This window comes from Notamacropus eugenii, chromosome 5 (genome assembly GCF_028372415.1).
Source record: "Notamacropus eugenii isolate mMacEug1 chromosome 5, mMacEug1.pri_v2, whole genome shotgun sequence".
Classification (NCBI taxonomy): Eukaryota; Metazoa; Chordata; class Mammalia; order Diprotodontia; family Macropodidae; genus Notamacropus; species Notamacropus eugenii.
Genome location: NC_092876.1, coordinates 323,658,582 through 323,682,080, shown reverse-complemented (window position 1 = coordinate 323,682,080; position 23,499 = coordinate 323,658,582). Strand labels below are relative to the sequence as shown.

General features: G+C 37.6%; 1 protein-coding gene across 1 annotated transcript in view; it reads left to right on the top strand.

Moving 5' to 3' along the window:
* Positions 1-23,499, top strand: part of PLEKHB2 (pleckstrin homology domain containing B2) — a 43,431-nt gene that overhangs the window by 3,148 nt on the left and 16,784 nt on the right. Inside the window, exons 2-3 of the mRNA XM_072613484.1 lie at positions 19,277-19,321; positions 21,707-21,859. Of these exons, the coding sequence (XP_072469585.1) occupies positions 19,285-19,321; positions 21,707-21,859 (190 nt within the window). The 5' untranslated portion in view covers positions 19,277-19,284. The remainder of the gene's footprint in view (positions 1-19,276; positions 19,322-21,706; positions 21,860-23,499) is intronic.

Genomic DNA, 23,499 nt, shown 5'->3' with positions numbered 1-23,499 from the left:
GTTCCTTTGTTTCTTTGTCCTGTTGCTTCAGTCCTGGAGCTTGTTTGCTTCTATTTACTGCTAATAAAGCTGGAAACAATCAGGAAACTACTGATTTGGTCAGACTGTAAATTTATGGTATCTAATTTCAACTTGGCCCTCATAGCAGGTAGGCAAATTGATTTACTGTCCTACTTTTTATAGCTGCTGTTTCAATTTTTTCTGCTACTCAAGCCTAACCCCTTCTCTACCTTCTCTACAAAGGACCTCACCTCATTCCTCACTGAAAAAATAGAAACCATTTGATAAAAATTCCCCACCTAACTCATCTCATATCACTCAGATGTCTTCATCCGCTGTCTTCCTCATTCATTCTTGTCTTGATGAAGAAATAGCCCTTGTAGAGGCAAAGTCCTCTATATTCCTTCTTGGATCAGACCATATCCCGCTTTCTGCAGGAAATTACTTCCACTGTTATCCCTATCCCCCTACCCCCCAGTCTTTACAAAACCCTCAGTAGCTATAGCTCTACATCTGTCTCTTCCTCTTCATGGTTAAAACCTTTCAGAAAGCCATCTGTAATAGTTAAGTCAAATCAACAACCATTTATTAAGTGTCTGTTATGTGGGAGACATTGACATAAGTGCTGGCGATACAGAGAAAGACAGAAAGCCTCTGCTCTCAAGGAGCTTACAGTTTTATGGGGGAGATAACATGCAAATGATTATGTGCAAAATGAGCTATATATATGTCTATATATCTTATATATGCACATACATGAGGCATGCCTGTATGTTATATACAATATGTTGGAGATAATTTCAGAGGAAAGGCACTAAAACTAAAGAGGACTAGGAAAGGCTTTTTACAGAAAGGGAACTTTATCTGAGCCAGGAGGTGGAGATAAAGGAGGGATAATGAGTGAAAATGAAGTCAGGAGATGGAAGGAACAGTCAGGAGGTGTACAACACTTGATAACACTACATAGAGGAGAGTAAGGTATAGAAAGACTAGAAAGGTGGGAACGGACCAGGCTATGAAGGACTTTATAAGTTAGGGTGATATGAGGGGGCCCCTGGAGTTTATTGAATGGGGAGGAGGGTAACATGGGGATACCTGTGCCTTGGGAAGATCAGGAAGAAGAGAGTGATCAACACTGCTAAAGGGTGCATAGTTCAAGATGTAACCTTAGAGAGTGCAAATTCAGCAGAATTCTGGTCAGTCTTGCCCAGCTCTTTGTGACCCCCTTAGGTGTTTTCTCCGCAAAGATGCTGCAGTGGGTTGCCATTCCCTTCTTCTCTAGCTCATTTTGCTGGTGAGGAAACTGAAGTAAACATGATTTAATGATTTGCCCAGGGTCAACCAGCTAGTAAATATCAGAGGCCATCTTTGAACTCAGGACGATGAGTCTTCTTCTGACTCCAGGGCTAGTGCTCTATTCACTGCACTAACTGCCCCAGAAGCCAGATTGCAGAGTTAATAAGAAAGTGAGAGGAAACAAAGTGGAGGCACCTGCTGTGGTTGGCATTTTCAAGGAGTTTAGATAGGAAAGGGAGGAGAGATATAGGATAATGTCTCCTCATTCCTCAAAAAATTCTTTAACTTGACCAATCCATCTCATAGGTGTGTCCACTTCTAAGCCCTCTTGAGTTGGGCTTCTAATCTCAGCATTCAGCTGAAAGTTTCCTTGCTGAAGTTATCAGTGATCTTGTAATTTCTGAGTCAAAAGATCCTTTCTCAGTACTGATCCTCCTTGACTTCTTTGAAGCATTTGACAATTAATTGCCCATCATCTTTTAACTATTCTCTCCTTTCTAGTTTTTCATGACACTGCTCTCTCCTTGTTCAGCTGTTTGACCGCTCTTGCTCATTCTGCTTTGCTTGGTCTTCATCTAGTTCATGTCCTTTAACCATGTGTGTTCTCCAGACCTCTGACCTTGGACTCCTTTTTCACTATTTCACTTGGTGATGTTATCATCTGCTTTGGGTTCAGTTTCCATCTCCATGTGTGTAGATAATTCCCAGATCAATATATACCAGCCCTAATCTCTCTGAGGAATTAGTCACATCTCCATTGTCCTCTTGGACATCTTGAACTCCTTGTCTTGCAAACATAGTAAACTCAACATATTCAAAACAAAACTTATGATCTCTCTACTGCACCTTTATCCACCCAGTCATTCTAGGCTTCCAACCTTGCTATTGTTATCTATTGTCCTCAGGCTCACTTTCACTCATCCTGCACATCTAGTCAAACAAATCTTGTTGTTTCTAACATTTCTACCTTCACATTTCTTGCATATGTCCCATTCTCTTTACTCAAACAGCCACAACTCTAGTTCATTGCTTCTTTATCTCTTGTTAGGAATACTGTATTAGACTTTTAACTGGTCTTTCTGCCTCAAGTGTTTCTCATCCCCATCTATCTTCCACTTCCCTCCCAAGGTGGTTATATTTTTTTAAGTTTTCATTTTTCAATTAAGCATTTTTTCACTACCCCATTTGAAACGGAAAAAAAACAAGGCCCCAAATCCATGTAAATTATATGCAGTCAAGCAAAAACAAATTTCCCCTTCCCCCATTGACTGTGTCCAAAAGTGTGCCCCTTATTCTGCATCTTCAATACATCCTCCCTGTCAGGAGGTAGGTAGTGTATTTCATCAGACATCTTTGAAATCAAGGTTGATCCTTGTATGGATCAGTTTATAAAAGGCTTTCAGAATTCTTTGTTTTTGAAGTCTTTTTGTTATTATATAAATTGTTCTCACTTTTATTTTGCTTTAGTTCATAGAAATCTTCCCTGGTTTCTCTGAAACCTTCCTTTTGCATCATTATTTAAGGCACTATAGTATTCTGTGAAGGCTCAGCTCAAATCCCACTTTCTGGATGTCTGCCCAGATTCTCAAGCCTTCCTCTTTCAGCTTATCTTCATTTACCCTTTTGTCTTTTTTTTACTTAGTTACTTATTTGTTGTCTCTCCCATTATAATGCATATTCTTCGAGAGCTGGCCTCTCTTTTGCTTTTCTTTTTATTCTCTGTGCTTACCATAATGCTTGGTGAATAGTAAGTACTTAATAAGTGCTTGTTAATTGACTGAGACCTCTTTTTATGGGGGATCAGTTTTGTCCCTGTTTGTCAGTCTCCATGACTTTGTCGTTTAACCTCTGTGCCTACTGTTGTCTGGAATAAAAGGTATTACTTTTTTTTTTCTTATTTTACCTTTCCTAAACTTATGTAAATAATTGTTTCAAAATTTTTGCAAGACCAAGAAAAAGGCTTTTCTGGTAGGTATTCAAAACTTTCATAATCTGACCTCTTTATTTGTTCACAGTTAGTTCATTCTCCTGCCCATTCTTAAACTTTTGCCTGTATTTTTCTGCCAGTATCTCTTTTTTCCCCTTTAATTAAACCCCAACTACTTTATTTTTAATGACCTTGACAGACATCAATATGTGAATATTTTCACATATGAAAAGCAGAAAATGAGATTTTATATGAAATTTTGAAGCTTTGTTAAGGAATATTGTTTTAGTACAGAATTAGCAAGATCAACACTGCCCTGTTTGTCTCTTCTGAACATTTCTACTCACCTCTGTGTAGTTTTAAAATGTTTCAGCCACGTTCTTATCTTTTTTTTTTTTTGTATCATATATTTTTTATCATTTTTTTGTATCACTCTTTTCCCCTTCCCTCACCAAATACAAACTGCTTTGTGATAAATAAGTTATCACAACAAAATCATGTATTAGTCATATATGATAGTGCATGTCTCATCTGTACTTATAGTTTGTACTCTGCGAAGTAATGGAAAGCTTGCTTCCATCATCAGCCTTTTGATGTCAGGATTGTTCATTGCGTTGAACAGAGTTCCTTAGTTTTTCAATTATTTTTCTTTAAATAATATAGTTGTTGGATACATTGTTTTTCTGATTCTTCTTACTTCACTCTGTATAAAATCAACTTGAGTCTTCCTGATGGGGTTCAGACTCTGGGAGCCTCTTTGAGCTCCCCTTGAATCTTCCCACTTAATCTGGCCTTTCTTACTCAGATCTAATCTTCCCATTTGTTCTGGCAGTCTCAAGAAGCCCATGGGCTTTTTGTTATCTTTGTGCCCAGGTCTCTGTTGCACTCCCCATCCTTGATCCCATCAAAATCCCATTCCCCAGGCTGCTGACCACTCCCATCCAGGTACCAGGGTACCAGTCATTCCCATACCGCCCCTGTCTAGACCTGTGGATTGCCCCACCGGTTTATGACCCAAGCCCTCCATTGTCTGATATCTCCTGATTATATCTCCTGATTGCCTCCAGCTGTTTCCAACCCTTGACCAGTCACCCTAGTCCCACTGAGGTCCTCCTTGGACTTCTCAAGACCCTCCCTAAACCCCTTCTCCCATCACCCTAGACTACCAGACCACCCCCAGATCCCTCCTACAGTCTTTCCTGTATTTATGTTCCATCTCACCTCCATCAAAGTGTTCAGATTCAATCCAGCTCAGACTGTCTAGCTGAGATTCTGTCTGGCCTGCTTGTGAATACAAGCCTTACAAATGCTTAGGCTCCTTAAGAGTCAACCCAGTAAGGGGAATCTTTAATAAACTTTGTTTTCTTTGATTTCAAAGAAGGCTTGAGTCGAATTCACTCGAGCAGGACTCAGGCATGTTGGTATTTTGGGGTCCCTAGTGCCCCTAAACCTTGTCATTTGACTGACACGCTGGGTGCTGCTCGAATGAATTCGACTCAAACCTTAAAGTCAAAGAAAACAAAGTTTATTAAAGATTCATCTTACTGGGTTGACTCTTAAGGAGCCTAAGTATTTGTAACGCTTGTATTGCAAAGTGGGCCAGATAGATTCTCAGCTAGACAGAGTCTGTGCTGGATCCCACTTGAGTGCCTTCGTGCAGGTGAGATGGAACTTAAATATAGAAAAAGACAGTAGGAGTAATCTAGGGGTGGTCTGGTAGTCTAAGGTGATGAGAGGAGGGGTTTAGGGAGGGTCTTGAGGAGAAGTCCTAGGAGGGGGTGACTGGTCTGGTGTTAGAAACAGCTGGAGGCAATCTGGAGGTATCAGACTATGGAGGGCCTGGGCCAGAAGCACATGTATGTCCCCAGGTGGTCCCAGGGAGAATCCTGATGGGAATGGCTGGTAGTCCAGACAATCCACAATCCAGGCTGGGCAACTTGGACTTCAAGAGAATGCTTAGTGGTTGGGAATATCAAAAGGATGCTTTGGGTCAAAGGAAGAGAATGCTAAATGTTGATCAAATAGGGAGTATCCTGGACTGAGAGAGATGGAAGGAAAATCCTAGGAGCCCCCCCCACCCAAAGCCGGGCTTTCTGGGGCCTTGCAGAGAAATGTGACAAAAGTCCTCCTGATCCAAGGGGAAAAGGGCTTGGCTTGGGTTTGTACCCCATCATTCCCAGGTCCCTCTGAATCCATTCCTTTCATAATTTCTTATGGTGCAATAATATTCCATTACATCCGTGTGTCGTTGATATAGCTATCCTTCAGTTGTTTGGTACTTACTTTGTGTTGCTTTACTCATTTTTGTAATTTGATCCTTTTCCTCCTGTCTTTTTTCTCCCTGGGACAAAGGATATGTGTATAGTCTTGTGACTTTTTGGATATAATTCCAAATTACTTTTTCATAATGGTTAGACTGCTTCACAGCTCTATGGACAACGCATTAGTTTGTCAGTCCTCCTACTACCGTTCTAACAGTTCTATTTTTGCCAGTCATAGTATGAGATGGAACTTCAAAGTATTTAAATTTTGCATTTCTTTTATAATTCTCTTAAGTCAAACATATCATCTGCAAAAGTGGTACTTCTGTTTCCTCTTTCCCTAAGTTTATTCCCTCATTTCTTTCCTGTCTTCTTGCTAGCTGTTAGCATTTCTAGAACTATATCATATAATAGTAATGAAAGTATACATCCTTGCTTTACCCCTTGATCTTATTGGTAAGACCAACATTTCTCTATTACTGCTAATGCTAATTGGTTTTCGCTAGATACTACTTACCAGGTTAAGGAAAGGCCCATGTATTTCTATGCTTTTTAATATTTTAACACAAATGGATAGTGTCCTTTCTTAAGAGTTTTTTTCTGCAGCAGTTGATATTATGTGATTTTTATAGTTTTTGTTATTAATTCAGTCAGTTGTGTATATAGGTTTCCTAAGGTTGAACTGCATATTCCTGGTATAAATTAAACCTTGTCATAGTGCCAATCAGTCTGTTTAGTAAATTGCTATAATGCCTTTGCTAATGCTTTATTCATTATTTTTGCATCAATATTCATTGGAGATGTTGGCCTATAGTTTTCTTTCTTTATTTTCTTATTTAGGTTTCCATACCATATTTGTCTTAAAGAATTTGTTAGGATGCTTTCACTATTTTTGTGAAACTGATAAATGCAATTGATAGTTACAAAAATATAAAATACCTAGATGAACAGAAAAAGAAGTAGAATGTAAATAATCTGGTATCAGAAAAAAAAAAAATGAACAAGCTGTAAAGGAGCTCCCAAGAATAACCTATTATCAAAAAAAGAAATTTAACAAACTACAAAGGAATTTTCCAGAGAATAGAATGTGCCATTTTTGTCGATGTTATCTCATAAATTCCTCAGGAGCCTCCCTCTAGGTCAGGCATTTTTAATGTAGAGTTTATGAACTTATTTTTTTTAAAAAAAAGTTCGATAACTGTATTTTAAATATAATTGGCTTCCTAAATTTTATGCATTTAAAAAGCGTTATTCTGAGTCCATTGTGTTCGTCCTTCTTTGCTGAAGAAGACCATGCCATCAGAGAAATGATGACATGACTTGCACTTGACTTTGTTTTGAGGGAGGGAGGGCTGTGCAGGTTACCAGCCTCACTTCTCCTCCTGAGCCATCTGAGTCCAGTGACCTGATGTTCCTCAGGATTACTGGAGATGGCCCAGGATGCACTGGGAGACCTTGGGCCCTTTAGGCCAAGGTCTTTGCCGGCACTCACCTAGAGTGAGGTAACGCCCATTCATTGAATAGGCCTGTTTAAGAAGTAGCCAGGGCATGGCCCCTTTAATGAGGCCAAGAAAAAGAAAGACATGAGGCAGGGAGGGAAACAGCAACAGTTACTAATGATAATCACTCTGAAGCTAGGAGGGTCCAGAGGAGCCCTTAAGCAGAGGTCCTTTGGAGTCCCAACTTCACAGAGTGCAGTAGGTTTAAGGTTTTGGGAAAGGAAAAGAGAGGACAGGAAGGGGTCTGTAGTTTTTACCAGATGACCAAAAGATGGAAAAGGTTAAGCGAGGCCTTTTTACATTTTCTGGGTACCAGTTCAAGTACTTAAACTGTCTGTCTGTGCTGCTGTACAAGAATCACTGGACCTTTCCACTGGTTTGTAGTTGAAATCCATATATGTATTAATCCTCACCTTATTAGAATGTAAGCTTCTTGAGAGCAGAGTCTTTCATACTTCTCAGTTGCACAATGTTGGGGACGTAGTTAGCAATTGAGAAAAGTTCTTCATTCATTTCCTCATATGCTGGAGTGTCATGGTAATTATAATAGTTGCTATCTATACTGCTCTGTTAAGGTTTACAGAGCGCTTCATGCACATGTCTTGCTTGGTGCTCAGAGGACCATATGAATGTGCTATTTACGTTTTATAGTTGAGGAACCCGAGAAGAAGAGATTTTAAATATTTTGCCTGTGCTCACAGAGCTAGTGTCAAAAAAGGCAGCGTATGAGCCCAGACCTTCTGACTCCAAAGTCTAGCGCTCTGTTACATGTATCCCTTCATTGCCCTTCTTATTTTACTCTGAATCACCCACAGCTTTGATTGTGTCGAACTCAGAGTCAGATTAAAATGTAATGAGAGAGATGTTTAACAAAATGAATAGAAATACAACACAACATAATGTTAACTTTTTTTTTTTGCCATGTGCTTGCCGGAGTCAGTGTTTACTTGTTTTTGACACGTCTGGTTTACAACATCGGGAACCATAGAAGACTGTCAAGAGAATACTGCTGTTAAAAGATAGGTTTTGTGTCAAGGAACAGTTGGGGATCGTTCAACGTACTGTGCAATTTCCCAAATGCGACCCAGCCTGCTGTCACTTTCTTTAGTCCTGGGCCTAGCTTCTGGCCACCTGCAATAGTTGTCCTGGAAGATGATGTATTTTATGTACTGGTCATCCAGTTGCACACTATATTCTAGTTATTAGGTGTCATCTATTTGTTTTGTTTTATTTTTTATGTGGATTATTAGAATTTTTGTTTCACTGATCATGGGTCTTTGAGGAGGATCTGCAACTTTCTGAGGTTTGATACTGTTGCCATAGTATTATAAATAGGAGCATCTGGAGGACTGCTTCCTGAAATTTCTCTTCCATATATCCACTGCGCAGGACATCTGTGTAGTGAATACCTTTGGTGAGTGTCCCTTTGGTGATATGTCCTGCCAAAAGTCCGTAATAATGTATATAAAATAAATCTGCAAGTGTGCGCCGGTGTGTATATGTTAATGCTTCGGTAGCTGGCCATTCAGTTTCTTAGAACACAGTGCAAGTGATGCCAAAGCTTTGCATTGTTTGATGATTATTGACAATCTTGGTGGGTTGGCCATGGAAGAACTAGTTAGGAGATTAATGTTGTGGTGATAGAAGTGATGGAGGGTTGTGGATGGCAGCATCTCCTCATGTGAGTCAGTGTTTTATAGCACTTAACTCCAAGGACCACTGATTTTGCTCTTCTAGTCATACTTGGATCAAATGAGATAACATGAATAAAAATCTGAAAGTGCTATATGAACAGTTACCATGGTGGTTGTTATTGTCATTATTATTGTTCTGTTCTCCAGGAAAAGAAAGAAGAATTTTCATGTCCTTCGCCATGGTGGGATCTCTCTTGGTTTGGTGGTCTTTTGGCATCTCAGGACGATAAAAGTTATTCTTTACTTTCTCTGAAAGCTATACCCTGCCGCTCATTAGCTTGTCATCCTATAGGTAGTAACATTTGATTCCTTTCCCTTTCCTGTAGTTTTTTTGGTGCCCTGATGCTTGTCTAAAGGAATTTAAGAATATTGTTCTATAAAATGTCAGTTGATAATATGATGTAACTACTGAGTAGCAGGGGAGTCAGCTGTTAAAAATAGTGACCTAGTTGAACGTGCTGCTGCCTGTTTTAGCTGGGGAAATAGGCAGGATATATTCCCATCCACTTTATCTCCCCCTCTCCCCCCAAAATGCTGAATTTTCTTTTCTCTGTCCCCCTCCCTTCGCTTTCAGCTCAGTCTGCATTTTGTAGAAGGTGTGGAGGGATTTGATAAGTTTGAAATGGTTGGAGTTCAGAAAGAACTGAAGTGACAGATGAACTTGCCTGATAGTCTTATTCTCTTTTTGCTGGTTAACCAACCTCTGTCCCTGCCAATATTTGGCTTTCTGGAGAAGTTTTGTTTTTGACTTTGAAGTTTCATAAATGGTCAAAATCAATGACACTTGAATGACTTGGTTTTTTGCTTCTACTTTATGCTAACAAAAGAATAGTATTTAGAACTGAAATGCAGTGGGAAATTTAGGGGGACACCAGATATTTTGAATATGGCATTGTCAGTTTTGGATCACTACTTAATAGGCAGTGTATTTAGGCCATTTGGGCTTGACTCTTAAAATTATTTACTATTAAGTGTAGGTTGCTATTTAAAATATTTTGAGTAGCTGGGTGTATGTTTTGAACTTTTTTTTTTAAAGACTTCTTGTTCAGTGGTTTTTCAGTCATGTCTGATTCTTGTTGATGGCATTTGGGGTTTTCTTGGCAGATACTGGGAGTAAGTTTGCCATTTCCTTCTCCAGTTCATTTTACAGATGAGGAAGATGAGGCAAACAGGGTTAAGTGACTTGCCCAGGGCTGCATAGCTAGTAAGTGACTGAGGCTGAGTTTGAACTCAGGAACGTCAACCTCCAGGCTCTGCACATCTGAAGTATGAGGTTTTCTCTGCAGTTGCAGGCTTTATTATTTATTTCACAGAGACTGTTATATCCACAAAGTGTAATTCCATGTCTCATTGAGATGGTTAGATGATTCTGGGTTTTTAAAGCCTATTTCATCATAGTATAAGCACTGGCAGATTTCTACTATGGCTGGAAAGGCATCAAGGGAAGTTCTGGCAGACTGTCTGTTCTCCAGTGGCCAGTTCGGCTAAGAATAGAAAGATTTATCACTGTAGGCTGGCCATTTGGTCCTGAAGGTTTTGGGCAAGTTAACCCATGAAACAGAGAAGAATATGAAATGACTCTCAATCTTTTGTAGACCTCTTCAGTTCTTACAGTGAGGGTGGCAAAGTAATAGAAAAAAGGACAGAAGGTAACGAGAATCACACAGTCTCTCTAATTGTTAACAAGATTGTACTTCAAATGGAAGGAACTGAATCATATCAATCTTTACAGTCTTTCTATTTAAAAAAAAAACCCAACTCAACAACAACCCAGAAGAGAAAGAAATTCTAGCTGAATGGAAGAATGGCTGTTAGCCCCTCTTTGGAGAGGCAAAATGAAGGACTTGAAAGCCTTGGTTTTATTTTGTCCAAAGGCCATAAAAACACAATATAGGTAATTGTGTAAATAATTGTATAACCAAAGTCTTACCTATTTTAACAAAGTTTTGATGCTAAACATGGGAAATAATAGAAAGGGTATTAAAAAAGCAAATTTAGGCTGGATGTAGGAAAGACCTTCCAAATGATTAGAGAATTCAGAAACAGAATGGCTTCCCCTTCATTGGAGTCGATCAAAACCCCAGGGAAAGAATGGATGATTGCTTAGACGAGATGTAGAGGCATGGGGCCTCCATGACCCTTTGCAACTCGAAAATATTCTGTGACTCTTATCCCAGTCTTTTGTTCCATATTTAGTGCTCTTTTCAGTATGCCCTTGAAAAATCTTGTCCATTAAAAGGTTCTTTTAGTTGGGTACACACAATAGTGCTAATGAAATTTTAAAATTTGTATGGAACATTTTTTTACTCCTATACTTAGCATTATTACATTGCATTACAGCTCTTCCATTCTCTTTTTCTTTACAATGTGTGTGAAGTAAATGCATACTTTTTAAACCTATTTTTAAACCTATTAATGATGGAGTTGTCAGAAGTCAGTAATTTGTTCATAATATTGCAGGCTAATATGATGTCTCACACTATTTCATGAGCTACTGATTCTGAACAGGCAGAGGAATTTATAGGATTATGTGGAATAAAATACAGTAACTTGATATGCAAACTGCCATGTTTTTTGGATACTTTGATTTGCTCAGTTTTGGATGTTTTAGGCCTTTGGTAGGTTTGGAGTGTGTGAGAGATTCTCATTTTTAGATTCTGTTGTATTCCTTAAGTTCATACTAACATAATCTGTAGGCCTCTATACCTCAGAACTAACTTGCTGTCCCTGATTCTTTTAGTGTGCTTTATACAGACTAGAAGATGATGGTGAGTTGTGCAGGTGAGAGAGAGTTGTATACAGGGAAGGAAATATAATAAAAAAACTTACTGTGATTCCTTTGGTTGCTTGTAGTTACACTTTGACTGAATTTTCTGTCAGACAAATTATTTTCTTACCATTGTCAAATAAAAGAAAATTGGTATAGGTAGATTGGAAATCATTTGGCTTAGGTTCAGATTTCTTATACTCTTTCCTGTGTGACCTTGGGCAAGTCACATCCATGAGCCTCGCTTTTCCTCATGGGTAAAATGAAATCTTATTTTCCAATTCAAATCTTCAGCTTGTCCAGGAATGAGCGCTTAGGTCACCATTAACATTTTGGTTTGATACAAAGTAATTTTACACATACACACACGCACGCACGCATGCACGCAGTCCTCACTGCTTTGTCTTGTTTATGCTTTTCTTGCTTTTTGAGCCTAAAAATGCATGTATACCCAAAGGTTCTCAGTGTATTGTGGATGTCCTTATTTCCCAGTAAAAGTTTTCCCATCATGTTTCGCAGCAGTACACTGGCAAAAAGTATACAGTTATTATTAAGATATTTATAAAGAAGAGGACAAGGAAAAAATAAAAATAGCTTAAAATCATCCTTTTGTTAGCCCTAAACCCAGACTTACAAAGCTGAGAATAGGATCCTGGACCAGGAGTCTAGTTAGGTTTATATAAGGAAGATAAATTGCAGGATCCTATATAAACAAAGAACCAAGGCCAGATTAGCCACTGTAGAGAGGTACGTGTTAATACTGTGAACCTCAGTAGAAGACTGGCTGAGCTCAGTGTTGAAGAGTTCTGTGCCACTTGCTAGGAAGGAACATGCAGGAAGGAGAGGCCATTAAAGCAGAGTGAGGCTCACCTTGCCTGCTTCCTAGGGCGCACCAATAGAAGGAGGAACTAGTAGTGGAAACATTCCAAATAAGCAGGTTGGGCTCATATGGAGATTGATAGGAAATAAATTTCAGACAGAAGGATGGGTGCTAGTATCCAGTGCTTCTACACAGTCAACCAGGTCCATACAAGCAGTACTGGAGATTATGATTCTTGCCAAGAACAAAAAGGTAGCAACCCTGCTCTTATTTTATGTGTTGTTGAGTGTGAGAAAATAAGAACTGATAGATTTATGGAGGAAGCTTGTTTCACTCAGTTCTTCAGTGGTGGCAAGTAAGATTACCTAATGCTTCATTTAAGAGATTACTAATGGCTTCTTTTAATATTGTACTTTACATGCATGATAGTGCTTCATTCTCATGACAGTCCTGTGAGGAAGATGCTATTATTTTCATTTCGTTTATCAGGAAACCGAGGGTCAGAGAAATTCTGTGACTTGTTTCAAGTCTCATAATTAGCTATTAATCTATTTGAGGTGAGATGTGAATCCACATTCCAAGTGCTGTGTTTCTTAGGCTGGAAGTAAATAATCTCAGCATTATTGACAAAAGAACCATTCATTTTTGAAATAGGGGATGTAGCTTAAAAAAAGGTGAATAAGGATTATATTATGATGTCTGAGTCATAAGATAATCTTCTGTGCTCAGGTTTATTCAGAACTTTATTAGACTACTGTGTTCACCTTTGGCTTTCATACTGAAGCATTTCATGAGGAACATGGAGAAGATCCAAGAGAAGAGGATAAAAAATGATTAAGCATCTAGAATATGGCCTCTAAAAATACAGACTAAAGAAGGGAAGGGCTGAGTAGAGGTTCAACTATGCGAAAGGGATGATGTATTAGGGAATTTTATTTGCACCAAGAAGACAAGCAAAAATAAATTTAAATTGCAACAAAGGAAAATCTCCTTCCTAATTTAAAATCTCTGAGACACTGGAATATAGTTTGAAGAAATTTATTGCAATGTGTTTTCCTAAAAATATGTAAGGAAAGGAAAAGGGAGGGTGTTTTACGGGTTGGTTTGTTCACAATCCTGCCTTAGTCCCTTTTCATTCTTTTGAGGGGGAAGTTCCTTTCCTCCTGTACAAGTGTGTAAAATTAATACTCATTCGAGGAGGGTAGGTATTTAATAGTACAGGCACGTTTTCTTTTAAGGAATCCTGAACTGTGATAATCTAGATAATGTAAGATATATCTTACATTAGTAAGATATATAAATTTCTAGTTTCTAAGAGGTAGCATGGTATAATGGACAGAACCCTGAAAGTCAGACTATCTAGCTTCCCAGTCCCACTGACTGGCCATATGATCTTGGACAAGTCTTGTACAAATAAAAGGACTCACACCCTTTCATGCCTCAGTTTCCCCTTTGTGAAATCAGAGTTAAACCACTTGATTTCTGAAGACCTTCCTTAGTTTTATTCTTTTGTGATTCTCCTTGCATTCATTTTCTGAAGTCTTACCTCATTTCTTTCTGATTCAACCTTGATATAATAGACTTTTTTGTTCTTCACCATTTTTTGTGTCCTGTATTCCTTTGGCGGTCTGGTGAAGCCTATTGATCCCTTCTTGTAATATTTTCAAAAAAATTTGGAGGAAATGCTCAATTTCAATTAGAGGTTAATGAAAACAAAGCAACAAATGTATTTGCCATTCAAGTTTACAGATAACCTTAGACCTTCGATATCTATCCTTAAACCCCTTGGGGATCCAGGTTAAATACTCCTGCATTAGACCCTTCTTATATTAATACCCAATGAAGAAGATATCAGATTGATTTAGATTCCAGTCTGAATCTAATAAATCAGCAGGCGTAGCCTAACTAGGCTAAAGCAGATTAACTGCAACGACAGCCAGAAGAAACACTACATCTGCTATGGTAACTAGACCAGTGGTGGTCAGTCTTCAGTTCTTTAAAACCCTGAGTTCCACCCTCCCCTCCCACCCCCTCGTCTCCCCCAGAAGATGTAGTGATAGAATAAGCAAACGCAGCAGAACTGTCTGCTTTCATGTGTGTTTTCAGCCAGTGCCAAGATCTGTCAGAAATTGGTCAAAACTAATAAATTAGTTGCTTGTCAGTCTGCCTTGGCAGTTTTTTGTGAAATAATTCATGACTACACATGGGGCTTATTTATTTTTAACGCTAACATCCATTGTGGATAATTGAGTAATACTGAGATGTCTGAAGAGACAAGAAAGTAAAAGTGTTGATAATCAAGACTTTGATGAAACATCTGCAAGCCTAATTAGAGTGTCAAAGCCCAAAGAAAAAAAATTTCAAATATAGATAGCATTATGTGATGTTTGTTTTACTTCTAGTGATCTTGAGGCAACTTATGTCCTCTGTTACCATATTTTTAAAAATAGTTCTTTGGTTCTGACCAGAGTATCAATGTATTTATTAATATGACAGCACATTTAAAAACAGAAATCTTAAATTTTAAAACTTTGAAATCTACTGAAATCTTAGCATGTCATACAACATGTCCAGATTCTAAGATGAAATGGCAGTTAACTTGATCATTTGTTTGGTACAATGTAGATCACGTCCCACGCCAGGTTCGTTTATTGAGTGTTTTGTTGTGTACTTCAGTGACAGCGTTATTTAATTGTTTCTTCCAATGTTTGCTATCCTTCATTATCCCTTTTATCTATTTTGTTTCTCTTGAATAATATTTGTCTTCCCGGGGTTATAGGTTAGTTTTGTTTCTCATCTCATTCTATCAAATCACAGTCGTTCCTGTGCTTTGGGCATTTGTGTGTAGATTTCACCATTCAGGAGGGGGGGAGAGAGAGACAGAGACAGAGATAGAGAGACAGAGAGATTATGTATGTACTGGTATCTTTCTTCTCTAATAGCTATTGTATGATACATATGTTGACAGTTTTTATTTCTTCTCTTCAATTTAAAATCCTTTTGATTAGATTTGCAAGACTGGACACATGTTATTCTTACCAGTCCTTTCTAGATTTTGGACAGGAACTTGTCATTACTTTATTTTGAGCTTTAATACAGAGTGCCACATCTCATTTTCATTTACCAACTTCTTCAGCTAGCTGTTCACTTTTCAACTCTACCTTGCTTTCTCTTGGCAACAGTGATGAAAGTTCCATCTGTGCTTCTTAGGTCTTCATTTTTTTTGCCCAGGCCTTCATAAGCTTTCAGTGGTCTTCAGAGATCTTATAATTTGTGTACATGTGAGTCACCAGAAGTTGGTAGTAGTTACCTGGTTTGAAAAATCTTGTGAGGTTCTATGTAGCATATCCTGGATACATACCTTGAAAAAGTGGCAGAACCCTTTATTTATTAGTTCACTAATCGCTGTGTCAGGTGTCCCCTTAGCATTAATCATACCATCACTTAGAACTTGTTTTTCTTTTGATTGTTTCTAGTTCACCTGATTTTACCTTGCTATCCACAGCTTTATTGGACAGTAAGTAGTTACTTCCATTTCAGAGGCCAATTCTCACCCCCCCCCCCCTTTTTTTGGCAAGAACTAATTAACTGTTACTTATCTTTCTTTTGTTTCCCAAAGGGACATTTCATTCTTCTTGATAACTTGGATTGTAGAGTGGTATTTTTTGAGCTCCCTTTACCTTCTCTTCTAGGAAGGAGATTAGCCTATACTTCTGTTGTAAATAACTTTGATTTAGCTAAGATAGAAAGGCAGAGGTTTTGCATTCTATATAGGTCACTGCAGATGTTTCCTTATTGTTCACGGCTGCTGGAAATACTGGCCTCAGTGTTTTGTGGTTCTTGCTAATAGTTTCTCTGTCCATTTCTCAAGAGAACTTTCACCTAATCAGTACCATCTTGCTTTATTACAGCCAGACCTAACTTACTTTTTCATGCCCTATCAACTTCATTTTTGTTCTTTCCTCGCTGGATCCTTTTATTTCTCCTGGGGTCATTTTTTTTTTTCCTTTCCTCTGCTGAAGTTTTTCTCTTCCCCAAATTCCCCTCCAGAAGTTAAATCTAACCATTTCCCCAATTACAAAACCTTCCAAATATTGTTTTTCACAATTTTTTTCTTATCCAGGGGCCACTGTCCATCTGGAGCTAAGGGTTTGGGAAGCAGATTTAATAAGGTTGAGAGATATACCTAGCAACAGTCTTGCCAAAATGAATCTGTTGAAAAGAAACCTTGAATTTAATGTCCAATCCAGACAAGAGTGGGCTGGCCAATTATGAAGTTGCAGACTCATACATGGGTCAGTAAGAAAGAAAACAAGAGGTAACTAAGAAGGAAAAGGCTTTTTTTGTGAGGGGGATTAGTATATGGAACCAGAATTAACCAATAAGATCTCATTAACATTCATAATTCATTAATTTTATTCCTCACCAACCTTAGGTTTTAATTATCTTTATGTATTTGTATTCTACCCTTTTCAGGTAGAATTCTCTTTACTGAAGCAGATAGCTGCAAAATATGACTTGGAGAGTTCCATTTAATGTTTTTCTGTTACCGTTATGTGAGGCTTATTTAATGTACAAAGCAAATATACAATCCAGGGTTTTTAACTAATTTGTGTTTCTGTGTAATCAGTTTCACTTGAGATTACTGCTTTACTTTTATCATAATAAACCTAGAGTTTTCAAGATAATATGCAAATTTCAAGATAGCTTTTAAAATTGTATACTATAACTACCACTTTGTAGAGGAAATGGGTTGGTTATAAACCAAAGGAGAAAAGAAGTCATTTCCAAAAATGAGGGTTTTTAGCATGGAAAAGCCCTTCTAACTCAGAGGAGGATAGACATATTTTCATATGCAATTTGTGGTATGTATTTTTTTACATTTTTTTAATGCAGTGGTTAGGATTTTAGAGCTGATTTGGGGAATTTGAAATTGGAAAAATACAGTGGATAGCAGAGTGTTATTAAATACAGTGTTGAAAATCTGCAGAAACAATTTTCCTTGGACTCTGAGGAAGAAAAATATTTCTTTTTGAGATATTTTATGTAGAAGTTACGCCTTCTTGTCCTGAGGGAGCCTATTTTAAGGACATCTTCCAGTGATATTTGGTATTCAGTATGACAGCATTGGGCTTGAGTCAGCCCCTCATTATTCTTGAGCTTCTTCTGCACCATGCTATTAAGTTTATTCTAGCCTTAAGCAAAAGAAGTCATTTTTCATAATACCACATCTGATCATAATGCACTTTGGAGCCTGAATTGCAGTAAGAAACATTGCTTCACTCACACTAGTTTATTTTTCTGCTTTCTTTTTAGTTTTATGAAGTCTGGCTATTACAGTAGTTGCTGGTCAAATAATACCTAAATGTTAACTGAAGAGGTATACTAGTGTTACCACTGTGCCACAGAAAACAGGAAGTGTATAGGTTAACAAAATCATAATCCCAAACAGAACAGGAGGAAAGACTCTTTGGAAAAGGAGCTGGCAAAATGCTTATTGTAGCTTCTGTAGAAGTTGGTGCAAAAGGAATCTATCCAAATCTCTCTTTTCTTTATCTTCTATCTTATGATTTTATTTCGAACAGGAGGAAGGTAAAGAGGAATGAACTGGAAGTAACATTTTAATAGGTTTAAAAGGGGAACTTGAGAAAATCAGTCTGTTCCCTGTTTTTCAGGTTGGACTATAACAATTACCTGAGATGTGTAAAGAAACATTTATATTTATACATCCACCTTTGGAGTTTACTTATGAATAGGGTATTATTATTTTTTTTTTGTAATTCTCCAGGAAAATTTGAAATTATCTGTCATTTTATTGTGTGGTATAGTGTAAGTTTAGCACAGATATTACTGAAATTATCCAATTTTAGTGGTACCTAATAAATGTTTTCTAATCCCTATGTCTATGAAACTTCAGTTGTAGAAAACCAACCTGGTTAAACAGAAAGTCACCTGTTAGGGTGTATATTATCAAAAAACTGCTGATTAAAGTTAATTTAAAAATCTTTAGTGGCTAAGCCACAAGGCACAGAGAGTACAACTTTAATTTTTCCAACGCTGCATTGAATTTGCATTTCTATCAGTTTAAAAACATTTGACTGTTTGCATGGTAATGATAGAGAATGAAGCTGGCATCTTTCCAGTCACTTGTTAAAATGCTACCACTAGGAATAGAGTGGCAGTTTTTGTTCTGAAGTGATTGCTTTTGTCAGGTAGAGCCCAAGCAGTTATAAGATGTGACTTTAATTGGATGCCATTAACTGTATACATATTTGGGAGTTATGTATCTGGATCCTGGAGAATAGGAAGCTTTCAGAAAACAGGTGTGTGTCTAATGTGTGAACAGCTGGATTGGGGATTAGGGCACCAGATTTCCTTTCTGGATGCACTTTCACCTTTATGCTTAAATTACTAAGCAGCCCCTTTAAGCTGTGTGCTTTAGTACAATTGAAAAATTGGTTGCTTGCTACTTCTGTGTTGTAGTGTTGAGGATAAATTATATTAGTAACTGAGCAGGGCTAGATTGGTTGCATTTTTAAAGAAAAAAACAGACATTAAGGAAAGCGGGGAATCTAGTTAGTTGTTGATTCTGGAATCCTTTGCTCAGGTTTTCCATCACCTGTTAGTTGGTAAAGTCTAAGAATTAGTGACCAATGGTGGTAGAAGTAAACTATAATCCCATGTTCTATTTATTTGGTTACCTCATCAACACTCATGGGTTTAATTATTGCTTTTTACGTAGGTGACTCCCAGTTTTATGTATCTAGCCCTGGTCTCTCTCCTGGGCTTCATTATAACCAAAGTAAGACGAGCTAGCACTTGAAGGGAAGGAACACAGTGTCCAGCATGTAGCAGTTATTTATTAAATAAATACTTGTTAAATTAAATTGAAAATGTTTTTTTTTCTCAACCTGACCCTTTTAGTTTGTTTGTAATTTTGATAAAACTAAAGGTATATCTAGTCATTCATATGTCTAGATTGCAAGATTTCTGATCCTTTTTTCTCTCTAAGGTGAAGAGATGGCATTTGTGAAGAGTGGTTGGCTGCTTCGACAAAGTGAGTGATGGGTTTAATCTATTTTTATACCTTCTTAAATTCTAGAATAGTTCTGTGTTATGAAACAGACTTTTTCAAGTAGATATAGAATTATATGAACAGGTTCTTAATTTTTCTTGAGGTCATAGCTCATGGTATATTGGGGGAAAAACCCCAACAACATCCCAGCATTGAATTTGGAGTAAATATATCTGGGTTGAATTTTAGTTCAACACCTCTTGATTATGGGCAGGCCGTATAAGTCTTTGAGTCTCGTTTGTTCCTTTTCCTCAGAAAGCTAGTTCATAGCTTGTGTAAAGAACTGGCCCAGTTTGGATGTGGGCATTGCTTAAACTATATGCCCAAGTATCAGACGTAGTGACAAAGACTTAACCTGGAAGCTCCATAAAGGACAGGGACCAGATCTTATTTAAAGCCTTGTTATTTTCCCTGGAGCTTTAGCCCAGTGCTTTGCACATAGTAGGCATTTAATGTTTGTTGAATTGAATAATGGATTCTAATAATGGTTCCATAGAACCTCTATTCTACTCTAAATCTTAGCCCCCAAAGAATCTTATTGAACAAATCTGATTTCTCACTTAAAGAAGATTGAAAGACAGTTTTAGTTTTATCTTTCATGGTTTGGCTACTTATTTCTCAGCCTATAGTCCCAAGTAAAATGCCCCTCCCCCTCATCAGTAAACCCTTTATGAGACTATGTATTTGCCATGAGCTCTTCTCCTTGGTTTATGCTCATCATCATGGAGATTGCTTCAGCTTTGGTACTCACAGCTCATCTGTACCTTCAGGTGTTTTTGCCCCTGTCATCGTAGGCTGAACCAGAAAATTCCTCCCAGAGCCTCCCTTTATAGAGGTCTTAAGATCACTGCAGTATCTTAATTTGCCATCAGCTGCTCTGCTTGGTTTGGACTCCATCATCATCATCATCAACATCATGATATCCTGGGGCTGGGGGGCAGTGAAGGAGGGACAGCTTTCAGCTTTCTTTTATATATTGTCTTCCTCCATTAGATTTTTAAGCTCCTTGAAGGTAGAGGCTGTCTTTTTAAGAATTAGTATACCCAGTGCTTAGCACAATGCCTACTACATAGAAGGCACTTAAGAAATATTTATTATATCCACCCACAAGACTACATGTAACAAGTACTGTTATTCAGAGACATAAATTTACCTTTTAATACATGTCCACTTCTGAATTGAGCTAAAGTATTAACTCAGAAGAGACTGGATTAGCTAGGGTTGCTTAAATTGACCTACTTGAAAATGGGACTAGACCACATAATGTTTGTTCTGCAACACTTTGAACAAAGTATAGGATGCAATTCTTAGGATATCTGTATTCTTTTTTAAAAATTTAAATTAATTCTTTTTTAGTTTTCAACATTCACTTTTATAAAATTTTGAATTATAAATTCCCACCCTTCCAATCCTCATATTTGCTTTCTTATTACTCTATGAAAAAAATAGTTCCCTTATGAATATTTTCCACTACTTTGTTTTGTGGTGAAAAGAATACCTTCTTTTTTTTTTTTTTAACTTTTTTAACATCTGACTTTCTAATATCACTTCTCTTTTCTGTAAAATTAGAGGGTGAGACTAGTTGAATTCTAGGCTTCCTTTAAACACTAAGTCACATAATTAGACTGTCCCATCCTTCTTTCTATTAAGCCTGAGGCCCAGGCCTGTTATGCATCATAATAATTAGGAATAACAGACAATTTATATAGGGTATTTAGGTTTTCTGGGGACTGTCTGCTGAGCCCCCTGTGACAGAGGGCAGATAAATCATTTCAGATCTCACCCCAGTGAAGACACAAGCACATTTGAAGTTACCTGCCCGCTCGTGGACCTAGAGCTTACCAGGCAGGACTTGAATCCAGATCTTCTGGTTCCAGGTTGAGTGCTGCTCTTCGTCTTCAAGATGTGTCTGTCAGGTAGTCAGCAAGTAAATGAAAATGTTTTGAAGTAGGGGTAGTGCTGTTTCAGGGACAAATATCATAAGAAATTTCTTTAGGACTAAGACCTAAAATTTAGTCTTTTAAGGGGGCTGAGCCAGCATATTGAGAATCCCCATATTGTTGAGTATAGGGAAGTGAATGGGAGGTTTCTTTAGCTCAAATCAGCATTTAATATTCTTTGCTTATTTTCTTATTCTACAGTGGATGGACCACACTTTGGTGTATATTTTGTCTAAAATAGTGCAGTGGACTGCAAAATTTTATTTTACTGTGCCCTATTTTATTTTATTTTTTGATTGCTTAGTGAAAGTTTCTTAGTAGCCTTACCCAAAGAGCCAAATGGGGTAATTTCTTTTGTTTATATTACAATATTATGAGAACAAGCTGATGTTCTATTTTGATTCAAAGCAACATCTTCCTGTTTCAGGCACGATTTTGAAGAGGTGGAAAAAAAACTGGTTTGATCTGTGGTCAGATGGCCAGCTAATCTATTATGATGACCAGACCAGGCAGAATGTAGAAGATAAGATTCACATGCTGGTGGACTGCATCAACATCCGAATGGGAAATGAATGCCGTGGTAATAGAATTTTGCCTCATGCTATTTTAAAGTCCTTTTCTTCTATTTTCTTTGCTTGATTAGTCTAGGACACTTTATTTACTTTTATCATTTTGTATTTCATTAATGGATTGAAATAAAACTCTTATAAGTCCTAGTGGAAGTCCTGATATTTAATCTTGGGAGTCCATGTAATAGTTTATCAATGGGCAGTTTACTTTTGTATTTTATCCAGTTTTTCATAATTAACCATCATGAGGTCTAAAAATACTGTATTCTTGTTTTAACTTCTTCCTAAGGTAGTTTCAGAATTTTAAAGCTTTATATTTTACCCTTATATTTTTTGTTAATACCAAATGAGCTATAAATAATGATAACGATTATCATTTATATAGTACTCTTAAGTTTTACAAAGTGCTTTGTATAGTGTGTCATATAGTAAAAGGGTCTGTAACATCTGGCCCTGTCTCACAAAATACAAACTGAGAAAATCAAGTATTTGGAACTCTTATGGAAAAATAATTACAAACCCCCAAAGGACAGAAGGCAGCTTCTGTGACTGCTTAACCTAATTTCTTGATTGCCTAGTGCAGGGGTGGACAGCCTGTGGCCTGGAGTCTGCAAGTGGCCTTCTAGGTACTTGGGTACAGTCCTTTGACTGAGTCTAAGTTTAACACAACAAATCCTTTTATTAAGGGAATTTGTTCTGTGAAGTTTGGATTTAGTCAAAGGGCTGCATTGGAGGACTTGAAGGGCCACATATGACCTTAAGACCACAGGTTCCCTTCCCCTGGCCTAGTACATAACAAGGTGCTTATTATTAGTTCACATTAAAACATTATGTCTGAGGTGTGACCCTCATGAAGTAGCTAGTTAAAAGAAGTATTAGCCTCATTTCACAGATGAGAAAGTGAAGCTGAGAGAGGGGAAATGATCTGTTCATGGTCACACGGCTCTGCGTTGTAGAGGGAGGTCTTGAACCTGGGTTTCCTGACCCCAAAATGTAATGTTCTTTACACTTCACTATGTAACATTTTATATAGAGTCATAGAATCTCAGACCTTGAAGGGACTTTGGAGATAATATATTTGATGAGTTCTGTTCCTCTACCCTGTACCCTAGATTGAGGTTCCAACGTTGCTATTTATGTCAGTTTGCCATTTGGGTTATAGCTGTATGGACCTACAGAAAAATCTTGCTAAAATCTGATTGCTGATATTTTATGTTAAACAAGAATGTTTATAGGATCAGATATCTTGATTTGGAAGGAACTTTAGACTATCTTGTCCAGGGGTGGGGAACTTGCTGCCCTTAATAAAAGGATTTGTTTTATAAAACTTGGACTCAGTTAAAAGGCCAAGGGCCTAGCAGGCCATGTGAGGCTGCAGGTTCCTCACCCCTGAATCCTAGTTCAACTTCTTTATTTGACAGATAATTGGGTAGGCCCAGGGAACTTAAGTGCACAGGTTGTCAGAGATGGAATTTGAATTTCTGCTGTTTTTCGTAAAGTCTGGATTCTTATTCCTATTAAAACAATTTATCCTTTTTCATACTTGCTGCTAAATAAAACTCACTTAATTCATTTTGTATAACATATTACATTGAATTTGGATACAGGCAGCCGTTCTGTGTTCTATACATCCCCTTGTATGGAAATAGCA